The 16,202-nt window shown below is 44.0% G+C and overlaps 2 protein-coding genes across 5 annotated transcripts in view; one reads left to right on the top strand and one right to left on the bottom strand.

The window, feature by feature from the left end:
• LOC144159529 (complement C3-like) overlaps positions 1-14,868 on the top strand; it is a 99,055-nt gene extending 84,187 nt beyond the window's left edge. For all 4 annotated transcript variants that reach the window (XM_077691086.1, XM_077691087.1, XM_077691090.1 and 1 more), the window contains 9 exons: positions 1,679-1,760; positions 2,097-2,184; positions 3,844-3,915; positions 3,988-4,093; positions 7,030-7,119; positions 9,202-9,306; positions 11,433-11,516; positions 11,892-12,036; positions 13,632-14,868. In XM_077691086.1, the coding sequence (XP_077547212.1) occupies positions 1,679-1,760; positions 2,097-2,184; positions 3,844-3,915; positions 3,988-4,093; positions 7,030-7,119; positions 9,202-9,306; positions 11,433-11,516; positions 11,892-12,036; positions 13,632-13,776 (917 nt within the window). In that variant the 3' untranslated portion in view covers positions 13,777-14,868. The remainder of the gene's footprint in view (positions 1-1,678; positions 1,761-2,096; positions 2,185-3,843; positions 3,916-3,987; positions 4,094-7,029; positions 7,120-9,201; positions 9,307-11,432; positions 11,517-11,891; positions 12,037-13,631) is intronic.
• The window catches only part of LOC144159530 (trypsin-1-like), a 175,954-nt gene that overhangs the window by 152,576 nt on the left and 7,176 nt on the right, over positions 1-16,202 (bottom strand). The window lies entirely within an intron of this gene.

The raw sequence follows: 16,202 nt of genomic DNA, 5'->3' as shown, positions 1-16,202 counted from the left end.
CTCAGCCACCACCCCTGCTTCCCGTGTTTTGGAGAGCATACAGCCGCCCAATTTTTTACCGATATCACGGCAGCGTCGACCGTTCTGTCTATCGGCGCCGTATGATGGGGCGATACGACAAACTCGGTGAGAGTAGACGGATGCACTTTAAGCGAAGGCCACTGCTGCCATCACACAGCCACCCTGTACTGCTGTTACCAATCTCTTTCACTTGCCCTCTCCGTACCGTTAACGGCTGGTTGGAGGGCAGTGTGATGAGTGAATAAAAAAATCATGGGCGGCCGTCTGCTCTTGGAGCAGCTTAGCGGACGACGACAGCAGCGGCCTTTGCTTAATGCGCATGCGGCTACTCTCGCAGGGTTTGCCGAATCGCTCCATCATACGGCGCTGATCTAACGAACGGTCGACGCTCCTGGGATAATGGTAAAAAATTGGGTGGGTGTACTTGACTTATACAAGCTGTGGGCTGCAATTTTGATGCCTGTGCACATTCTTATATCTCCTGTCATAGAAAAACAAGCATATGTGTAGTTTTAACTCTCAACTTCGCAGCTATGAGCCTTGCTCATGGATAGGCTTGGTCATTGATAGCAAACCTGTTATTTAAGCTGAATGACCAGTTGGGTGAGTGGACAGATATGAATAGTATTTAGAGGCTGAAACAGCGCATCATTAAAGAGACAAGTTACTGAGAGCTGTCTCTCTGTCACCTTCTTACCAGTGTGCTCTTTGAACGTCAAAATACATTGTTCAGGGGTCTGCTCACATGTGTAATTCTGTGCTGCCAATATAGAACTTAAGCTAAAGATTTATATCAAGCTAGTCAAGTATTCAACAAGTTGTTCCGAATTGAAAGTGCATAGATTAGCCATCCATGTCTCATTTTTTAATACACTGTAGCTGCAGCCCTGACACCTCGATGCAGCATTCCTTTGTGTATCCCGCTTAAATCAGCTTTTTATGTAGTTACATTTCAACCGCTTTCATAAAGCTGGAATGAAAATCGGACTGTAAATATTGCAAGCAAATTGCGATATCCTCCATAACACCGTTGTCAATCAATGTCTGTGCAAAACACCTTGAGGTTTAACATGTGAATTTGGTTGCACTGCCTGTGTAAATTCCTATTTTCAATAACCAGTTGCTGACCAGTTTTTATTTCTGGAGCACTTCCTAAAGCGAAGCTTTCATGGCCTCGCTGATGATGGTGGTGTTACCTAAAACGCACAGCAGGAAAGCTAACTTTACACAATGGGGGGGGGCATGATGATGGTGATGACGACACGAGGAAAAAACGCTTCCCGTAATCAGAATCGGAACTGGGTCCCTCTTTAGTTATGAAGCAGACATCTATCCGATTGCACCATTCAGACACGGTTGCAGAAGTTTGGATTTCAAAGCGAATTGGATGCTTCAATTTGAACGAAGACGATGGGTGAGGGGGTAGGTGGTGCTCAGCCTTCTCGCGAAAGATTTATTTGCCGTTGTCTGAGTTTGGACTTCGACTTGCAGGCAGTATGCACTGTGATCGTTGATGCTTTGACTTCAATTGCAGCAGCTTTGACTTTAGAACTTTGCTTTTTGATTTTCACACGCAAGAAAGCTTCGCGTTTTAACCGTCGTCGTCGTTAGAAGAGATTGGAATATTTTAATGTTATTCTTCTCATTTTTTCACCAGGAAGAGGAAATAGCGCCACAACTATTCCTGTCGAAGCACTGCAACAGAGCAAGCTGATTTACGACATCGAAGTGTGCTCACGGTAAGGTTTGGTACCCTCTGACAGTGGAGTTTCGAACTACTACAGTAGCCGTCTGATTTTTCGGACCTGGAGGGGAACTAAAAATAGTCCGAATAAAAGAGCAGTCCGAAAAATCCGCGAGTCATTACTCCTATGGGACCACTGGCGGTTCCTCGGGAAAGTCTGGAATATCCAGCAGGTCCGAAATTTTGGAGTCCGAAAAAACGGTCGGCTGCTATAATTACATGCACAAAGCAGTGAATATTTTAACAAAGCATATTCATTTCAATATCATGTCCAATGCAACACCAAGAAATGTGCAAAACAACAACGGAAGGGCTTGGTTATCTCTTTCAGGTATATAGAGGGAGAAGATTCCAACATGGCGGTTATGGAGGTTGGACTGTTCAGCGGATTCGAGCCGATCGAAAAGGATCTAGAAGCGGTAAGCAACTACGTTAGACATATACATTCTTTAATTTTGGTGGGGCTGGTGGCTTAATTCTCAGTTTCATATTATCTGCATAAATTAAAAAAATGGTAGCCAACCACAAGACGAGTATTGAGATTTTTTATGCAGTTGTAGCCAGCAAAGTTTTTAATAATGTCGCTTAATGTGGCCTGTTATGTCTGTGGTCGCAGGCAGATTTGTTTGTGGCGTTTTAAGTTTGGCTACATTTGACACTGGTTCTCTTGAAGCACAGTACATGTAGTTTGCTACTCTGAGGGGGGCAACACATGCCTTAAATATCATATACAGTAGACTCCTGATGAACTCGGTTAAGCCGAATTCTCCGATATGTCGAACAACATGGGTATGTTTGGTTTTCCACAGACTCAATGAAAAATAAAAATCTGCTTAAGACGTACTGCTCACACATACTCTTCTGTTAAGACAAGCTTTCGCAGCGACCGTAACTGCTGACGCTTGGCGGAGTATTCATGCAACCTAAGGAAAAGAAAAGAAAAAGAAAAAGGAAGGAAATGCAGCAGCGGTGTGATGCAAATCTGCATCTCTGAGCCACGAAATGAGAGAGCAGGAGAAGCGAGAAAGACGTGCGGATAAATCCTCAACCTCCGCCACCCCACCTGTGGAGATGGCGGTAACGCAAAAAAAAAACAGCAGCAAACAAAAAAGCAAGGAGTATCGTGGCTGGTCACTCACTTATCGGCCCCGCAAAACAAAACGAAAAAAAGAGAGGAGAGGAGAAAAAAAGTAAAAATAATGCGACGACTGAAAGTCTCCTATTTGCGAACAGAGAAACTCCTGACCAATGCCGTTCCTCAGCAAGAGCATGTGACGTAGCGTCACCGCCACCACAGCTATTGAATGCAGAGTCAGCGAGTCTACTCTTTGGGTTTGCCACGCAAGGAGAGCTAGGTACATGCCATGTCTAGCAAACCAGGCATTCAGCGAAAGCATATCACACTTTTACAGAAAGCCGATATTCCGATAAGACAAACTTCTGATAGAACAAACAAGTTTGCATGGTCCCTTCGAGTTTGTGTTAATGGGGAATCTACTGTACACGACAAATACAAAATTACATAAGAAGTGACTATTACTGCTTTGAGTTTTGATGGCTCTCTATGTATACAGTAAAAGCAGCACTTTCTTGTCCTGCCTTACCTTTTGTGCATGCTTTTGTTCTTGTTTACTCAAATTTAAGTACGAGGCACTCTACACAAGTTAGAAAGTTTCATTTTTTTTATAAACAGGGGTAATAATTTAACTGGTGGCTTGGACTAGATTCTGAGGCATGAAAAACGCTTAAACAAAAAGGTCCTCTACAAGAATTATGCGAGTGTTCTTTCTTGACCATAGTTGCTTTAATCTGAAGATCTCTGTGACTGATAATATGGGCCTATGAGAATCATTAAAACAAATTTCGTGTCACATATTTACGCTGCATCTATGGTTGGGGATTGGGTGAGTGCCTCGAAAGCAACCAAATAAATCTGTAGTTATGTAGCCGGATCTACATTTGGCCAGTTGTTGAGTAGACCTTCCTAGTTTTTTTTACCTTTTTCACCCTTATTTAGCACTGATATGAATTTGGTATGCCTTCATTTGCTGTGTGAACTCACAAACCATTTGACGCAGGCAAGAAACGACAACCCACTACTGGCAAAGTATGACATCACGGAAAAAAATGTCATCCTGTATTTCGACAAGGTCAGTATTTTCATCATTTAAGTTGTCGTCTAGGCGGAAAACCAAAATAACAACACGTTGGTACTGTTCCAGATACCGTGGGAGGAGCAAACGTGTGTTAAGTTCCGAATTGAGCGCAAGCACGTAGTCTACAACGTCCAGTCTGCCATTGTGAAAGTGTACGACTATTACAATCCAAGTGAGTTTGGTTGCTTGCGAACAATTTGTTTTGGGTTGATGCAGTGAGGGAGCATTATGCCGCAGTTTCGCCCAAAGAGTACAGCCATTTTTTTTTAGTCATGCATATTCTCTAAATTAGAATTAAATTTGTTGATGCAGGCAGATGTAACAATCCCTCAAGACAATGCATAATAACCTGGTAAGGATATGCTAACTCATTTTAGTGACCTTGTCGAGCTAAAAACTGTATTATTTGATTATACAACTATTGTCAAAGCAGTCGACAAAACCGGGGGCCGGGTTGGCCAGTTATAGGAGGAATCTAAGGGGCTATGCAGACAAATTACAAGTTTGTTTTATTCGACATTTGGTGTTTTATAGTGCCCCCAGCGATTAGCTTGCAGCAAACGATGACTTATTCGCTGCGAAATTAATTTAAGTTAATTTGATTCTTTGACCAAATCATGCGTGTTGTCTGCGATGACGTACCCGGGACAGGTATTCAAACAAACGTTAGTGCGCTGTTTAGTCTGCAGTAGAATGCAAAATGCCTTTTCTACCATCGTCCTCCTAGATGGAGCCACCATACTGTGTAGGACTGCCGTCTACCTACCTTTGCTTTGTTTCTGACCGCATTTGCACCGTAACTCCGAACTGCAACTGCGCACCATAACAAAAACAAGCCAGTTTTTGTTACAGTACGCAGTAATCATTTCATAAAACATGAGGTATGCTCGACAAACAGGGTCACGTAAGACATTGTCGCTTACGCCAATTGGCCAGTGTCGTGTGAGACAACCCTAAAGCGCCAGACTGCTGTGCAGCTGTAACAAGCATAGTCACGCAGTACCAACAGCTGTGCGCATTGTTTCTTTTATGCTTACGTGAACTCTCGTAACTTCCATTCTCTACCCCACTATTCTTGCTGCTATAAAATGAATATGCATTACATTTAAGCGAAAAGCGAAAATAGCTTGTCCTGCAAGCTTTTATAAGCCCTCCCTAACTTGCGTTTGCCGGCCTCACACAATCACGCAGCTGTGCACATTACGTCATAGGTTCTAGTGCAGGAAATGAGCTAGTGAGTTTCATGGCCATTTTCCTATCTTATTTGAGAGAAGTTTTTGTTAAAAATGGTGTTATTATTAACGAGGCAATCTTTCAAACAAACCAAACTTGTGGTTTGTCTGAATGGCCCCTTTAAAACAACCACTGTGTTACACAATACAAACAAATACGAGTCAACCACAATTTTTTTTTACCTTTTAATAACACTAGTTAAGCATGAGGCAACTCGAAATACATTAAAGTGACACTAAAGGCTGGACAATTTTTTGATTCAACTGAAAGAGCATGCATTTCGTAGCGCTCTCAGCTTTTGTTCCACAGCCAACGATGCCTTGTTTGCTGTGAAACTATTATTACAGCTGGCATTTCTCCCTGCCGTCTTCCTTCGATTTTTTGCCACGTTTCTGAGCACGTCACAAGGCGGACAGAGGGAGCTGAGCCCAGTATTACTCGATCATCGTCATCTCCATGGAAGCCTGACCTCACTGGCTTTCGCTTTCTTCACAACCAATCAATAAGGGCTTATTTAATGCCTCCTTAATTGGTTTGGCAACATGCAGCAAAATCAGCCACTCTTTAGAGGTTGTAAATGATGATGTTGGAAAAGCTTTTTTAGGAATGACCAAGATGTGCTGCCACGTGGGAACAGGTGTTGCAAGTATGTTTGGAGTTGATCAAATAATTTCATGGCTACCTCGTTTTAGATCAATCATGCTTATAATATCTGTTTTTGCTGCTGGATGTTTCATGTATGTACGCACTAGTGGTTGGTGGGTATGGTAGGCTCCCACGTTTGCGAGCATGCTTGCATGTTTTACTGCGCTTGCACAACAATTAAAATATTCGTTTCAATGAAATTGATACTGATGCCTGGGCTGCGGCATCATATTTTACCATGTGTGCTAGCCGTCGTTTGTTTCCATTCAAAAGCGCGCAACCATCAGAAGTTCTTGCGTACGTTTATTTTACATTTGCATGTCAATGCCACCTCCATTTTTGTTTTAGGAGACACATTAGGCAAGCTCCACCAACTCTGTTTCACCATGAATTCGCAGTTTGTGGTTACTGGCGTCAAAACGCAAAGAAAAACTGAAACAAAAAACACTGTCGTGATGATGGTGCCGTCTTCACAACAAAGTGCAAATTTTTTGGTGTCCATCGAAGTCCCTAGTGCAACCCTTTCAAATGATGTCTCTACATAGGTACTAGCACTACTTGTGATAACTATGAATAAAGACGGTTCCTCGTATTTCATGGAGTTCACAAAAATCTAACGCAAATGAAAGCCGTGTTTTTAACTGAATTTTGTGAATGAATGGGTTCATTCTTAAATTTGTACCATATTTTCACGCGTATAACCCGCACCCGTTTTTTTCCTTTAGGGCAGCTTCACGGCAATGCGCGCTGTGCCGTGAAGCTCCTACACAGTAGCATTGACTAAGCCTTCCATGGCAGCGATTGCGCAAAACATACAACGACAAAGAAGAAAAAACAAGGACAAGCGCACTCTAACAACCGAATCTTATTAATGAATTGTGACTTTCGCATCGCAGCAGTGTATTCTACTTGTTTAATATACGTTTTTTCTGTCTACATTGTATGTGATGTGTTGCTTGAGCAGTAGCCTTGGTGCAGCCTTTCCTGTATCAAATGTGCGGGAAATACGCGAGGATTTTTTTTCTTTTACGGTGGGCTGAAAGTGAAGGTGAGGATTATATGCAGGGAAGGGTTATACATGCGAAAATACGGTACATTTCTGGCAGTGCCTACACACACACACGACAATAATAGGAAAATTCTTGCTCTAGAACGCATAGTGTCATTTTTCTCACTGTGTTTTACATGCGGCGTCCTAAAATGTATTCGTCCCCTTCTCCTCCTTTGCAGTGCATTCATGCACACAGTTTTACGGGCCTGGATCCACAAGTCCGCTGCTGAAGCTCATCTGCGAGGGAAACCAGTGCGAGTGCGCTGAAGGTACGAATGCCCCTTCGTTGTTTGGGCATTGATCTACACACGTGCGATTTGCTTACAGAAAGCGAGAGCTCTTCTGAGGATATTTCAAGCATCGCAAAGCATCTAGGAAGCCCTTTTAGATCTATATCTTCGAACTAACAGTTGGTGTGGATAAATGTTTTTTGGGGTACGTGAAGACACAGCAGATAGATGTCCTACGACTCTCTTTGCCTCTTTTGTAGACGGCAACCTTTGTCTTTGGTTTCTTCAATTTCCTCTAGGAGCCTTGAAAGAGTCAAGTGAAACCTAAAATTCTCTACCCAATCAGCAGGAGTTTTGTTATGAAGACACAAAACTTTCTGTGGTACTCTTTGACTGCTCCATGTTGGGCCACTAGCCGAAATCATAGTTTTGCACTGATCATCCACTCCTCTCGACATCTTTCAAGTTTAACTTTTTTTTACACTACTGTCGGTGCCCCAATCGAAACCGTTCGTAGAGCTCCTCGCCCCACACCTCCAGAAACAGTACATTGCCACTGTGATGAAAGTGAAATCAATGTTCCACTCCCATGTCCATGCCCACATTACTCATCTGATAGAATTTCGGGAAGCCAGTTTTCCGGAGACTGGGTCACGTTTCAGATGCACTAATATGGCTAGACTGGCCTCTTGAGCAAAAACTGTTTAGCACCACACTTGCATGCGTATAACTTGAAACCCACTTCACTATTCTTAGTATGATTAACTTGGCAATACTCTGGCCAGTTTCGGTTTGACGAATACAGTTGAATCAGCTTTGTGATGTGGAATTGTTTGGTATCCCACTTGCTTGCATATGGTCACATGACCAATTTCTCAAATTTCTGAGGACCACCACAGCCATACCCGGGGGCCAATTGTGCTTCACCAGAATGTTTGTCCCAACTGTTAAAGGGACCCCACAACACTTTTTGATCAGTGCAAGTAAACATGCACGGCGTTTAGATTACACTGCCAGGAATTCGTGAGCCAAATATTACACGTGCACGTGAAGCAATGAGCACGCAAACCACTGTGAAAGACGCGGAAAAACCAACCGCGATCTCTTCAATTTTTCTCATTATGCACCCCTGCCACGGCCTAAATGACGTCACTGAGGCTATGGCTGTCCTATCGGCTATCGCTGGTCAACTTCGAGGCTTATTTCTCGCATTTCCTCTGACGATCCGCCTTCGTCGGCGCTGTGTACCAACCTCTTCTATGCCTGAACCTGTACGCACAGTTTTGGCGCTTCTTGTGTGTTTTAAGTGCACGCGGAGTTTGAGTGACGAACTCAATACTCCCCTTTCAGCCAGACCACTCGACAACAAACGTTCATTGCTTCAAAAACGCCCGACCAGCCTGAGCGTACGCTTGCGAGCAGGCAGCTATGCCTGCTTTTTTGAGGCACCAGACCGGAAATAGACCCTCCACGTTGCGGAGAAAAGGAGAAAACTTTCCAGCCTGTCATATATCAAAGGCCGCTGAAGAGAACGCCGCGAGCCGCCCCCCTCTCCGGGAGAGAGCACGCAGCTTTCCTCGCGTTGTCAGCGGTCGAGTTGAGAGGAAGCAATTATGCGCGATTTCTCATCGCGCATAGTTCCAGTGATTGATGCGGGAGAAAATTGCTGTGGCAACAGACTTTACCCCCAAAGACATTCCGAGTAGTCGATGGTGAGTGATGCAGGGCCCCTTTAGGGATTGTTTGACGGCATACCTACGTACACGAGTTTAAATTATAGCGAGTGTTCATGCAACATAATTAATGGTGCCATTTGGGAGGTGCCATTGCATGTGAGGACATTACCAGGAATGGCATATATTCTGCGAAAAACGCCACTGATGAACTACTTCCAGGCACCCGAAACTGGTTACATAACATAGCAATGCTTAGGAAAGTGCACGGAGGTTTGCAAGGAATGATTCCCCCACATGATAGAAACAGCTGTTTTTCTTATATTCCAAATGTATGGAGATGCTGTGCACATGAATTGTCAAGGACAAAGAACCAACCCTCACCTTTAAGTTTGCACGAACGGGCATGTCTTGGTCATTTCTATAACAACTGTATTTTTTTCTACAGCTGATTGCCCGAGAAAAGAGCCTTTCTTGGATGTTGAGAGACAAGGAGCGACCTTAAAGAAAAGAGAGAAGCTTATGGAGCTTGCTTGCAAACAGCACGACTTTGGTGAGAAATGGCTTTCACTTGTTTTTGCCTATATGCTGCTCACCTGGAACAGTGAACAATTTCCATCATCTTGGTCACGAATTAGTCTGAAATGTTATAGCGTTTCTTGGGTAAAGAAGAAGTGCTTGGAGGGATCTGAATGCAAAATTCTGAAAGGGCGTGCTTAGAAGCAGAGTAAAGGCCAGTAGTGGGGTCACAAGGGGTGTCGTATTCACTCAAATCTAACGCACCCTCGATTGTAACACACACCAGTTTTTCGCGATCCGTAGAAGAAAAAAAACGCAATGTCCTCGATTGTGACGAGCACTAGACTCATTATTTAATACAAAAATGCAACTTTTTCTCACTTCGAACAAGCAAGGTTTATTCCAAAAGTGGCAGGTAATGAAATGTGCCCGTTATAGCCAGAAAGACAGTCACCATGACGACAGTCTGCGGCAGTGCCGTCGCTGCCCCGGCAGCTCTGTCATTACGGGTCTCTGAGCAGCTCGCGGCTGCTGCACGTGCTGCGCCAGCGGGTCTTCTATTTGGGGATATCGCCTTTTTGGTTCGCTGAACCCTTTCTATGTCACCTTGCTTGCGAAAATTTTCTCTTTCTGTTTGCGCCAGTCCCGCACGCATCCGGCACACTGAACGCAACTTGACAAACTTGACGTGACAAAAATTTTGATTTCAATATTTTTTTCGCAACTCTGATGCATGAAAACATTTAAAAACTAGTGTGATTGGAAAGGCCGCTAAATGAACTGCATTTTGTGTTCCCGTAATTAAAGGAGCACTGACACGAAAATTTCATGTTCCACTTTTATTGTTTTTATCGATGCTTAATGGTCTGGCGAACCCGAAACAGCCCTTCAAATACTTCAGCGCGCGATAGTTAATTACATTGAACGGCCTGAAAATCGTTTGTTTCAAATTCCCGCGCTTTCATCCCGAACGGCGCATATGACAGACTCCCGGACAGACGTCACCGCTTTGTGCGGACGTCACCGGCGCCCGCTTGAGAGGGTGTTGCGCCCGCTCGCCGCTCGTGGGGTCGCGCGCGTGAAGGGACGTCACGAGTTTTTGACGAGCGCTGTCGCGTCACTTCTTTTCCGCTCTTGGATTGACGTCACGCTGATGTCCATTTGCTGAGTGCCGCTCCGCGCGCTGCTCCGTCGGCGCGATAAATGAGATCCAATTGAACTACGTTCTTCGCGTCGCAGGCCGCTCATATTCCAGCCAGGGTATTATGTTGAGTGAAGGAAGCGAACTGTGCAATAATATTAACGCCGAAAATTGGTGTCAGTGCTCCTTCAATGCCTAATCAATTTTTTTGCCGGAAAAAAGTGTTTCCTTGGACCCTTAAAAATCGGTCAATTTTTCCGCGGTCACGAAGGAGTTAAGCGCAGCATCGTGGAGAACCCGCCGTGTTTTCGCAGTGGGGAATTCCATGGCGGAAAGAACAGAGGAACGCAAAAAAAGACTATGCAGACAACAAAGGCAAACACGCGCCGACTACGAAGCGCTGGCTAGGCATTCAGTAGTCCAGCAGCCATCTTGAAACGTCGATGGCGATACAGTGCGGCAGTTTTGAGTTGTACTCGATTGTAACGCACATGTGATTTTGAGACCTATTTTCCCGGATAAAGGGTGCCCGTTAGATTCGAGTAAATACAGTAACTGTGATCGTGGTTATGTGAGAATGAAAAAAGGTTTACAAATATTCCTACTGAAGTTTAGCACCTCAACTCTAATAATTGTGTTCACTGGTTGAAAAGTATGAATGTTGGAACTTTAAGGGGGAATTTGAATGCACGGCTAGTACTTATTTCTGGGTGCTGGAGTTTACATGTCTCCTAAAGGCGTTAACCAGTGACAGAATCTGTATGAGGGAGACAGGTTGGTGCCACTTAAGAAGTAGGTGTGCTGTGTTGCAATACAGTCTACGTGAAAAGCACTACGCAAGCTTTTTCATTCAGAGCTTTTGATAAAGTGCACATATTTGTTTGGTAGAACCTTGGCTTGAAGGAAAGAAAACTGGGGCATTGTGTTGGCAGCTCTAAAAAGATGGTAATTGTGTGAATAAATGTCTATCTTGGGAACAAACAATGCACACTTCCTTTACTGTTGCTTTTGCTTTGCAGTGTGGGTAGGAACAGTGTCTTCGAACACTGTCAACAACGGTTACCGCCACATCAAGTTTCGCATCGATACGGTGATCAAAGAAGGTAATCAATCACTCTCTTTTTTGTTTGAATGACCGGTGGCATGAAAAAATTTCCAAGCAAAACCATAACTGCATAGCACATGTTTACGGCTCCCATAACTGCAGTCTCACTACAAAAAGAATGTAGCACCAACCTAACACGTTTCGAATGTGCTGAACATCAGCACTTGCACACCTTTTTGTGTATTGCTCTAATATTGCTAATGTTGTATCCAAGATGCCACGTTACCAGTACTTCAAGAGCCTGACATTTTTCTAGCGTTGCATGCATGCAGTAGCAGTGATGCAAAGCATGGGCATATTTTTCGCAAGTATTGCCACAAAGCTCGTCATTTGCAACAGGTTTGACAAAAACGAACATTGTCCATCTTTTCAGGTGCGGAAAACAGTTCGTCCGTCATGACGGGCCTGAAAGTGTTCGTGGCAAGAGAACTGTGCAAGACAGCTGACTTGCACGTGCAAAGCCGATACTTTGTGTTTGGCCGTGACAGCGACCCTTTCGAAAGAGACGACATTGTTGAGTAAGGCTGAAGCCAGTGAAGCTTTTTGACTTTTTGAGGTAGTTGTTCGAAGTGCAAGAACTGCCTTTGTCTATTGGAATATGAATCCGTGAACATCTCAATCATCACCAGCCCATCTACGCCCACTGCAGGGCAAAGGCCTCTTCCATTATTCTCCAGTAGTTGTTCGTAGTTGTGGTAGTTTGAGGTAGTTGTTTGAAGTGCAAGAACTGCCTTTGTCTATTGGAATATGAATCCGTGAACATCTCAATAGCACAGCCCAAAAGGAGGAGGAACAAGGCCCACAGAGTATGAGCATTGTTCCATCTTTAAATTCACTTCAACAGATCTAGTTCTGTTGGCTTCGCATGATGGCTCACAGCCATCGTATGAGCCCAAGAGCAGCTAGAACACTGCCTGTAGAACTCTACAAGCTTAACTCTTTCATTACCACGCCTATTCAAATCAATCACCGGTGATTGATGATTTTATTGCCTATTTCGACGTGTTGTAGTTGTTTCTCGTACACCTAATGTGGCCAGTGGTTAGTCTAGGCAATGCACTTTTAGAATCAGTTTAAATTTTCCGCTCCGGCGACATTGAGGTTTTTGACGGCGTTTTTTTGCGAGCTGAGGTGCGTGTTTTTGAGGAACGGGCGTAGCTGCTGCACTTGACAAAAAAGGATGCAGATGGTGGTTAGGCTGCATTACCATAATATTTTGTGAAAAGGCTCCTGGCAAGTCAAGTACCAAATAATGTTGTCAGCTGTGTAATCCGAGAGGTGATAATTACTTGAAAACGACACCAGCTATTCACTAGTCATCTTTGGTTCGGAGAAAGGGCAGCTTTATTCTGCCAAAGCTTATTTCTGATTTTCCCCCGTATATCTAGCGAGTGTGCCTGGCATTTTCAGCCAGTTTCCAGCAGTTTGGGTTTCTTTTTTGCGTTGTAAAATTCATATTTGGTGCTACTACGTAGTTACCCAACTACAATCTCATTTGCCATGGCGCCTCCATTGCCCGCTACTGTTTCTCAAAGCAAGCATGCCGCTCGTGCTTCCACTTTATCTACGCCTTACTTCTGCGATAACAGCTTCCGCTGAAAGTCAAAGATAACACCAAGTTGTCGGGTATCAGTTCAGACAAGGAGAAGGCTTCCAATTGGCCTGGAACGGCCGCCAGCTGTTCGAGGGTATTTCGAGGCCTGCACAATAATTTGGAATTCGGCAATTTTTTTCGCAATCAATTATTTATGAAAACATTATTAACTGGTGTCGTTGTAAAGCACGTGGAATCATTCGCATTTTATGTCGCTGCAATGTGTGCCTAACCAATATGTATAGCACAGAAAAATTGTTTTGTTAAACCCCTCAAAATTTGTCAATTTCTTGCAGTAACGAAAGAGTTAAAGAGGTGGTGGGGGAGAGAGATTATGTAGATAAAATAAGAATTTCTGCAGTAGGATGCAAAAATCTGGCAAGTTCATTAAGTTCTGTGGTGACGAATGGGAAATCTTTTGCCTGTGGGCTCAGAGGCTTCCTCATCCCTTCCAGAGTCCATAAATCCTTGCTTTATATATGAGAGCAGTTGGCAACACGATGGCGATTTCTTTTTCAGGATGAGGTATACCTTGGACAAGGACGTTCGCCTCTTCAACACCAACACTGCTGATCTGCACACGCCCCGTTCGAGGGCAAGCAGGCTCAACTCGGTCCTACAGTGGTTCATGTCAGGGTTTAGTAGGCAGGGTTGCCCGCCATAGTTATGATGCCTCCTACAATCATCAAACAGTTTCTACGTTCTTTCATCGAGAGAAGTCTAGCGGTAGAGTTGAAGAATGACAAAGTGCAACTTCTGCCAAGTCCTTGCTGAGAGAGCTTTGTTGGTTTAATGCAAAAACTACGAAGAATTTATTTGCGTACGTTACGCACGCATGTAGTAGCATGTGCCAAAATGCGAGAAATTAGCCCAGAGAAATGACAGATCACTAGAAAAGTTAGAAAAACATTGGTAAAGTGGTGTAAGGTAGAGTTTCTTCTGTAAGGTAGTGGCAGGTTCAATTCATTGTTGCCTTTTAGCTCTTCATTTTTCTGGAAGTAACCGAACACGATGTCCGTAGGACATACTTCATTGTTGAAGATATCAGTAAAAAAATGTTTTAGGCAGGCAGTTTTTAGGTCACCACTGGCAAAACTGTTGATTCTCGAGCAAGAGTGATACATTCACTTACACACACCTACTTACTAGAATAAGAAGCCCCTTTATCATTTGTATGTCTTTTTTTTTCTTTTGGGGAGAACATGCCTTTTGGCATAAATGAAGGATCCTCTAGAGGCAAGGGTTTGCTTCGCAGCCTGTTTCAGTTCTGAAGCCCATCTTGTGGAGAGTGGACCAGTTGGACATAGGACCTCATGTGAAAACCCGGTATGGTAAAAAGAGGCATTTATAGACACAATGTAAATGCAATTAGGGGGGCAGCTGCATGAATTGAATCGCGCACAGCTCATTCAAGAGAGCACTTAGAGGGTGACTAACCCTTGCATTGCTACGCACAGTTCATGACAGGTGTGAGGAAAGGAATCGCCAGATGTTTTCATCATTGATTGTAGAAAGCACCATGTCAGTTACATGCTGCATATTTTTCATGAGCTCATCAAGATGTGCCTGCTACTTAAAAACGTGAAACAATTTGCGCATGGAAAAAGTGCCGTACCTGTCAGTGAAGTGCAGCTAGAGTGCCACAAACATCACAATTTATCCCTACGCCTTCACAAGCATGACATGTTCCTTGGTTTACAAGTGTGCATACTTTTATTGTAATAAATGTAAAGAATAAATATATGACCAAGTATAAGTATGTCTGGCCTTTATCCTTCCCACGTGATGGAAAACTGGGACGAAAAGAATTTTCACTACCTTTTCACATTCTGCAGAAATGTCAACAGCCACAAGTTCAGTTACAGATCTATACAGTTAAATCTGGTTCAAATTCCTGGATCTAACGAAGTTTTTCATTTCCCCATTTCAACCTTTATCGAAGCCTACGGTATGTGTTTGCGACCTCTATGCAACGAAGGAGTTGCGACGGCTAACCTGGATGTAACGAATTCTCTACGCTGATGAGTGAACGTTTTTTTTTTTGCCCTTTTTCTGCAAATCGGCTGGTGAAATGCACTAATTTAGCGAATTTTGCCCGCACCGCAATGTCCGGTGTTTCCACATGCGAGTGCGATGTTGGTTAGGTGCTTGGCCTGCCTGTCGGCGTGTGTCTCCACTGATATCTGTGGTATGGGTTAGTGGGTGATGAGTTCTGCTGCCTGAAAACGAAAAGATTTGTCTTTTTAAGACAAGCTCGCAAGTTTAAATGCAGTCTCCGCCGGCGAGTAAGAAGAACGTCACCGCCCGGTACAGTGTGCAGCTAGCATCACCTCAACAATTTTGAATGCTGAAAAGAGCATCAAGTTTGCGAAAAGGCGCCCTTTCAGCATAATTTCGGTTCTTGAAACGCGTTAAGGCACCGAAAAGTTTTAAAAAACAAAAGTGATACTTATATTTGTGAATTTGGGGGCCATGCAGTAGCAGCAGGCACAAATCACACCGTTATTCAGTGTAAAATATATTCTTGAACAAGGTTGAGTTCGGCATCACTGGTATCAGCATATTGGTTTCGTTTCTGCTTCATTCACGTGAGGCATGTAACGAAAAAATGTGAATTTTTGTCAACTTTGTTATATCGAGGTTTAACTGTACTGACATTATAGGGGGGTTCAGAATGGGGGAGCAGATTCTTCAGGGTGCAGTCGGGAGGGGAGGATGGCATGCATCGTAGTCTTTGCACTTTTATTCTGGGTCAATACAAAAAGGGTGCGAAAGAAGAAGACAGCGGGCTGAGGAGCACCCAAGACTCCAGCAGCGATGAATATCAAGGGCGTTTATTTGCAGTCGGAGACTTGTATGCCATTCGCCAGCAAGCACAGGGTTGTCAGCACAAAAGCTGAGTTCAACAACCTTCCAAACACACCCTGGAAACGTTTCCAAACGCTCTACTGCACAGCGCCCCACGTGACAAGTGTGATGTCGCTGCGCGTGCAATTCTACGGAGCTGCTGCTAAAATGATCCCGCCGTTCGGGCTCTGTGGCCTCACGGTAGAGTTCTAGGTACTTGCACAGAGGGCCTGGGTTTGAGCC

The sequence above is a fragment of the Haemaphysalis longicornis genome, unplaced genomic scaffold (genome assembly GCF_048455015.1).
Source record: "Haemaphysalis longicornis isolate Haplotype H1 unplaced genomic scaffold, Haemaphysalis longicornis Haplotype H1 scaffold_10, whole genome shotgun sequence".
Lineage (NCBI taxonomy): Eukaryota > Metazoa > Arthropoda > Arachnida > Ixodida > Ixodidae > Haemaphysalis > Haemaphysalis longicornis.
This window is presented reverse-complemented; position numbering and strand designations above follow the sequence as displayed.